General features: G+C 32.0%; 1 protein-coding gene across 1 annotated transcript in view; it reads left to right on the forward strand.

The window, feature by feature from the left end:
- Positions 1-489, forward strand: part of LOC106463334 (histone deacetylase 1) — a gene marked incomplete at its 5' end in the record, with an annotated part of 39299 nt that extends 38810 nt beyond the window's left edge. The window contains 1 exon segment of the mRNA XM_013923357.1: positions 68-489. Coding sequence (XP_013778811.1) covers positions 68-167 — 100 coding nt within the window.
- Positions 490-8278: the final 7789 nt, after the last annotated feature.

Here is an 8278-nt window from a genome sequence, read left to right on the forward strand (position 1 = left end):
CAACACTAGATTCCTGGAGATTTACATTAGATAAGTAACCAGTTCCTGGTGTCATTTAAACTTAAAGTGAAACCCTATATGTTATTGTAACAAAGTTAGTTACTTCATTGTTTATGTACTACATTTTAATGTTTGTTTTTACTTCACAGACTAGAACAAAGTTTTGACCCCCTGGAGGGAATTTTGTGGATATCATGATCCAGGTTCGTTAGTGTCATCACTCTCTGACAGTGTACAGTTGTTACAAAACTGTCATTTTAATACTTTTACTTGAATTATTTAATATACTTGTCCATACTTTGTCATTTTGTAGTGTTTTTCTGTAATCTTTTTAATAGACTGTTCTACCTCGGTAGGCAAGGTTTAGTGTGTTTGTGTGTCAAGAGAGTGAAAAAATGAAATTGTGTCCCAGATATGTGAAGTCATCATTTCTGTCTCATTATGAGAACCCATACCAAACAACTGTCATAATAAAGTGTATATTTGGAATTGATGTGTTGATTCGTATACACACTTAAAACATTTTATAGACTATTCCAAACAACCTTTTCTTCACTGAAACTATTTTAAGTCTACAAGTTAGCCTGAAATCATAAAATGTGAACCATCAAAAGTTAATGTAAAGAACACACTGAGTCAAGTTGTGTGTGTGGTCATCTACTACTACTGTATATGTATAGAAAGTGCATGCTGTCGAAATATATGCCACAAAAACTATTACGTATTGATTCAGATATTTATTTCAAAGTGTAATTCACAACATTATATACTAAACTTAAGGCTTTTTTTGTACATTACAGAGCTGCTAATGACTTCTGAACATCAGTATTATAATATACGAGTAATGAATAACTTGCACACAAGTATATACCTATCTAAGTATAATTATAAAGTGTATATAAAACAAGCTTGGACCAAACCTAGTTAATAACAATTTTCCAAAACTATAGAAATAGATTAAGTTAGTGGATAAATTATAGTTATTACAGTTAACTTCAAAAATACACTTCCGGTAGAAATATTAAAAATAATATCATAAACTTAAATGTAAATATCAAAGGTCATTCAACCTATAGAGTGACAAAATTACATTAAATCACCAATGGGATAACCTTGTCTTTAACATATTATCATCCTTAAACTCAGTGAACCTCACAACACCTACATCAGTTGTAAATGTCTTATTGAATTGGTCTATCTATAAGCAATGATAATAGTAACTATAGATTATGACACCTTATAGTTTGGCACAGAATATTATTTATATTTGTAATCTTATTACAGCTACCAATAAGTACTTATGGGTATTCACATTCTTATATTTATGTTAATAAAGCCAGTTTATGCCTGTTTTGATGACTTATATTAATTATAACGTTAAATTGTTAAACAGAATTAACCAAAAATAATAGTCCATCATTCTAAATAGTATGTGTAGCAATTGTATATTAAAGTTTTGTCTTTCATGCTAACCTAATGACAAATTTTTAATAAAAAAAACTTTATTTTCTACCTACTTCCAGCTATATTGCTTATAAAAAAAATCCTTTATCAGCTAGCTTACAAAATCCCATCCAAATAGGTTATTTTTGTTTGAGCATGTTATACTTAAGTCTTCTTTTAGGTTGTGCTTTTTAACTTATTTTCTTTGAGGGAAATTACAAACTAACTTTTAAAAAGATTTCAAGTTCTTGTTAATCTAAAATACTGTTTAATTCTGTCTGAGGATGTAGTAAAAACTAACTTTTCATTCTGTGGTTTAATGATTATATTTTTATATATTCCTAACTTACTGAATAAGAATATATATTTTATATAAGAATTACAAACTGATGTTTCCTTCTGTATTTAGCACTAACTTAAAGAACATTGATTTATTTCTATTCAACCCACTAAATTCACAAGTTTTAAAATAGACACTAAATATATGTTGAACTTGATTATGCTTGTTTAATTATAGTTCTATGTAGAACATTGAAATCATTATGGAAACATGCCAGCAATTTACAAATCTAAACTAAAAACCCTTAGGTATGGAAAAAAAAAGATTGAGTGTGTGACTTAAAGGAATGAAATCAAAATTGGCAGCCAAACTGGTAGCTACACATGTAGCATTAATAAGAATTTTACAGCAAATATTCATTCATTTAGCTAGCCAGGTCTTGTTTTTTGTTCAGCTTGGGGCAGGATGGTGGGTAAAACAAAATATGGGACCTAGTTAACTAATAAATGAATATTTGCTGTAAAATTCTTATCAATGCTATAAGTGTAGCAATCAGTTAGGCCATCAGTTTTGATTTCATTCCATTAAGTCGCACACTTGATCCTTTTTTTGCTGCACCTTTTTTTTTTTCACACCTAAGGTGTTTTTTTATTAGATATCACGACATTTTTCAGTACACGCCAACAAACCACAGCAAGTAAGAAAGTGACACTCAATAGTAACTCTCATTAGCTTTAGGATCACAACCCTATTGTTCGGAACTTTAAAGAACCATCCAGATTCTATAATATATTATGGTGGTAATTTTTCCTCTCCAAAACAGTGTTAATAAGTTCCTTTATAGTAATGCCATGGAATTTAGATTAATAGCGTCTTGTCATCTCTCCCATACAATCGGTACAGTCATATTAAGCATCATTATTTATGCTAATTGTTTAAGCTAATATCACACGATGCTAAATGCTATTTAATAAGGTTAATATCATAAAATTTAGTATATTTGTTCTGAAAAGTTAGCAATGAATAGTCAATAATAACTGTCCACCTGAATGATTCTCTTGAAAACTTGAGCTAGAAACTCTTAATCTAGCTTGCTTGGCCTAACCAATACTTGTGTATCTGCATGTCCTTTCTCCCTATAGTTTTGCTGCTTTAAATCAACCATCTTTAACTCCAATGACAAAAACCAAACAAGGTGCACTAAAAATGTTACACTGATAGTTCTCTTGACTTTTTGAGTAGGCGTGCGCATAAATTTTCGTAAAATTTGAGCGGTTTTTGTTGAATAACTTTGCAAATGTGGCTTATATTTACACCAAATGAGACTCATGATTATAGGTTGAAAAGATTTATCAGTGTACCAAACTTGGAAAAATAATCCATGAAAGTTAAGTATGTTTTTCTGTCAAGTAAAGTTTCCATACTTTTGGTGCAAAGAAAGAAACTCGACCAAAATTAGAGATGTAATATTTCGGGTATTTCTTTATGGGTTTCTTTGAACTTTGGTATGTGAAGTAAGATTCCAGTAGAGCACATCCAATGAAAATATGTGATAGTTTGGATCATCACAGTCCAAGATACAGAAGGTGAAAAATCGCTAAACTATCACTCCTGTTAATAACACAGTGTCATGCAGCAGGTTGTTTTGGACGCACAACACTGTTGACATGAACAGAGCAGAGTATCATCAGACAACATATTGGTAAATGTGGTTTGAAGGATGTTGATTAGATCCTTCCAAGTAGGAGGAGAGGAATTAAATTATGTTCATACTGAGGGCCTTTTATTTTCTTCCTGTGCATGATGAACAGATGGTGATCAGACTGAAGGAAAAATAAAAACGTTGAGGGGGTTCTGAAAAAGATCATGAATAACCCATAAATACCTTGGTGGAAGGCAATAAAGTAAAAACTTGAGACTGTAGAAATGGATCATTGAGGCTGGATTGAAAGAAACCAACCAAGTTTATGCTGACATACAAAAATGAACTCAATGGAATGTAATATTTACCGTTTATACCCATTTTCATCTCCATAATTATTACCAGTATAGTGTAAGTTACATGATAGTGAAATGATTTGGATACAGAAGGTTGTTCTTATATTTTGCAACTTTTTATCAAATGTCATTTGGAACCGTATGTGTTTTCTTCTAACATCAGTATCTGATAGTGTGGTTTTCGGGCAAGAGAATGTTTTAACACACACACATTGCCAGGTCTTTACTAATAACTACAGATTGATGGATTTACTAGGAAGGCCTGTGACTTTAAGCAGTTTTAAATAGAGATGACACTAACACAATGGAAAGATGTAGATAAATCAGATTGAATAAAGGTGTGTTATTGAGGATATTTATTAAAGTTAAGCTAAGTGGACATTATATTATAACTGGTAAAGAAATGGAATGCAGATATGTGGAAAACACGATATGGCTGGTAAATTGAAATGAAAGAAAAAGGAAGGATTCTTGGCTGCATATTTCTTAGCCTGATTCAAACACAAAAAGGAATGAAACTTAAGAAGCTCATGCTATCACGATTTGAAGAGACCCTTGGAAGTGAGAAGTCTTCCTACATACCTGCTGATACGTTTGCACTGAAGGAAGTATTGACCACTATATATTTCCTCCACAGACTGCAATTAAGATTACCCTGATTGATTTGTGCTATAGAGATTGACAAATTAAGAGGAACGTTTAAAAAATGTAGTTAACGTGATTTTTATCACAAGTTTTAGATCCATTGGTGTCAAATGCTTCGCTAGCTCTTCGGCGTCTCACCCGTTTACTTTTAAATCATTATATCGAATATATATGTATATATAGCGTTTTGGAGAATCTTTCGTCATGCGGCCTGACTGATGACTTCTGTATTATACTAAAGGCCTCTGGGAAGCAAATGATAAGATCTGGAATTCTCATTTTTACGTGCCTCTGACTTTGAATCTACAATGGACAAACTAAGAGAAACTTTTGGGAAAACTTCAGTTTACGTGATTTTTAATACAAATTTCAGTAGGAAACATAGTTCAAAAAAGCTAACTGTTACTTCATGATAGCAAAGAATTTAGTTGAAAAAAAACACCAGTATTACAATTAACTCGGAGGTAATGTAAATATATGGTACTTTAATGCATAAAACCAGAATTTAACTCAAAATCAAATTAGATGCTAAAATAAACTGACAGTTGAAACACAATCCCAATATAAGTTAATAAGTAGTTAAAAGTCATGAGATATTCAAAAGAACTCTCATTCTTGAGTCACTTGCCTTCCGGCAGGTATAACTGCTAGTTCCTATGTGAGGCTATTGGGCCTGCGGCCTTTTCTGGAATTATCTGACAGTTCTACAACAATGTACTCATACTTGACATTTAATAGTGTTCACCATCCATGAGAAAAAGGATTTTATTGAAATTTTAGTTTAAAAATGAACTATCATCACAGAGTAGATTGTATTGAAGTATTTCTTTGTAGCTGCAGTTATCAGTGGAAGTGCCTCGCTTTTCTGTTGCAACACTCGTGATTTTCACTAAAGAAAAACAAATGAGTGTTTTTTAAGTTTGTTTTTTGATTGTTGTATACCTGAAACTTACACCATTTTGTTTGTAACTTGTATTGGTTAAATCTGAAACATATAATTTTTGTGGGGATTTCATCAGCTATAAAAATATTACCTAGTTATGATCGGTGCGGTAGTTTCCGAGTTTTGGACATTTACATCTCAAGCTCCATTATAATAAAATTATACACACTTCACAATATGATAATCCTAATGCTGTTAACTTATGACAAATGTTATTGATTATTGTCATGTTTCGCCAGCGAAAGGCGTTCACGACTTAGCAAGCACCTTTGTAATCTACCTCGTAAGTTTTTTTAGTTTTTTTTTTTGGCAGACTCAATGAGAAGTATGTTTTATGAAGGCTGATCATTTCCATGAATGCCATTACAACACACGCATAGTTCAAATATATATCACAACAGTGTTAAGTAGTTTTTTTATTAGATGATCACATTGTAATTAAAATGTTTTAATTGCTCCATTCACTAATGTAACAAAGGAAAATAATCCTCATGATATATGTCGCCTGCTGAGACAGTGGTAAGTTTATGGACTTATAACACTAAAATCCGGGGTTCAATTCTCCGCGGTGGATATAGCAGGTAGCCCAATGTGGCTTTTCTCAAAAATAACCAACCGATCGTGGTATTTTCAGGAGAAATTGATTTCTCCAAAGAGTAAATATGTTGCGTCCAATATATGACAGAAGATTCGACCATGAAATATTGTAAAATAATTCGAAATTTCCCAGAAGTTGTACAAAAAAAAAAGACAAATATAAACATGCAGAAAAAAAAAACAATATTTATTACAAAACAACTGTGTGTGTGTGTGTGTATTAGTTATGGTATGTTCAGGTAAAAATTGTTTCTTCCTTTGAGAGTTGGGTCTGTTGAATAACTGGAGATTAGACAAGATGTGATCTACAGAGTAGTTCACGAGAACGAGTTAAAGAAACCGGACACAGTGGTTGACAATTAACGGACAGTTGCTTGTCCTGGATCACCTATATGGTTAACTTTCTCATGATCGTTTACCAGAATTTCTCAGTCGAGAGTACATACCAGACAAGTAATGTCGAATTTACCCAGAGTGGCTAGCACTATCACGTGATTGGTCATTCAAACACAAGGGTGGTTGTAACATCGTTATATCCCCTTACCTATCGTTGGAGGACACTGGTGTTTACATTTCTACACAACGTACATTATTACAGCCATACACAGATAGGAAAAGAAATGTTAAAGGCAGCTACAATGAAATTAGTGGCTTTCTTGAAATATTATGTGAAAATTGCACATACCTAGAATACAGAAAGAATTTGGAAAAATTCTGCATTAATGAAGGGAATAGCAAATATGGTATACCACACTTTTATTTATTTTTTGTTTTCAGATCGTCCTTAATTTTAAAACTTTAAAGCCAATTGAAAGTATATGCTTGCATTGGTCACGGAATGCTGTAACTTCTTCCCGTCTATAAAACACATATATATGCAAAACAGACGACTCAACTCTTTAATAAAGATACTCCCAAATAGTTATACATTACGAAATAAAACCCTTTAACAATGATTAACTTTGACAATCACATGATCAATAAACACTCTGAAACAACAATACAAACCTAACATTACAAAATAACTCATCTGGCATATCAATAGCAATCATGATAAAAAACAATAATGTTACAAACAAAGATATGCATTACATTATTAAAACAATTACCCTTGCAATGACTTCAAAATACAAAATTTACTTCTAGCAATAAAGTTCCAATTATTACACAGTGAAACAAAATTAAAAATAAAAAGCAATACGAACTTTTTGCTGGAGACATATATGAATTAAATCCTTTTAAATGTTTATATAAAAAATAAAAAGCATTTAAGTCCATATACTGCAAACATAAAGTTGTATCACCTTATTATGAAGTAAAACTTTCACAAATACCCCCCAGTGGCACAGCGGTATGTCTGCGGACTTACAACGCTAGAAACCGGGTTTCAATACCCGTGGTGGACAGAGCACAGATGGCCCTTGTGTAGCTTTGTGCATAATTAAAAACAAACAAAGAAATGCCTGGTATTAGGTAATACAAACCAAACAAAGAATAAAGTAAACCATTCAAATACGCATTATATTATGTATAATACTATATAAAAAGAGTTTATTAAATACGCTATAAATAGTATATATATATTCATAATAATAGAAACATGTATATAAAATAAATAACAAATGAGAATAAAACAAAAAATAAAAACCCTTGAATGTGAATATGTATCAAAAACGTTAAAAAGAGGATAGTTAAATTATAATATACAACACTTACCCTTAAAGAAATATACAAAAGTTATATCCAAATTTAACACACATACACATATATACACAAAATATATTCGATAACAAGGAACCCACTTTTAAGAAAATAAAAGTTTTGAGACGGTTTGACTAGGTAATGAAAACTTTATAAATGTACGACGTTTGGACAAGATGTTATCATCATGTGCAAGTATTTACAGAGATACATGAGTATATATATGCAGTATGGAACAAAAAGATCACACGACCGGATATTGCTTCACAGTTTAATATAGCTATCTTGGTACCCAGGAGTGTTGATTTGGGCTAGGGCTGTTTTTTTCAATAAAACAGAATATAAAAAGCTATATTAAAACTATCTTTTTTATCCTGCATCTATGACTGCCACATCTGCGACGTCCATCATTGTTTCAATAGGTGCACCCTTTAGGTCTACTTCTCTCTCAAAATACTTCTTCAACAGATTGGCATGGTGATCTTGGTCTTTACGTTCACCTGTAGTCCATTCTGTTGAGTACTTCCTGTACTTCAAAAGGTCCTTTTCATTGCAGGGTGAGTTTGTTGTGGTCTGAGGGCAACAGAAGTAAGACCTTCTGTCCGACCTTGAAACGTTGATCCTTAGGCTTCCTGTCATAAAGATTATTCTGACCGCCTTGAGCTGCATAG

Source organism: Limulus polyphemus, unplaced genomic scaffold, assembly GCF_000517525.1.
Source record: "Limulus polyphemus unplaced genomic scaffold, Limulus_polyphemus-2.1.2 Scaffold1380, whole genome shotgun sequence".
NCBI lineage: Eukaryota > Metazoa > Arthropoda > Merostomata > Xiphosura > Limulidae > Limulus > Limulus polyphemus.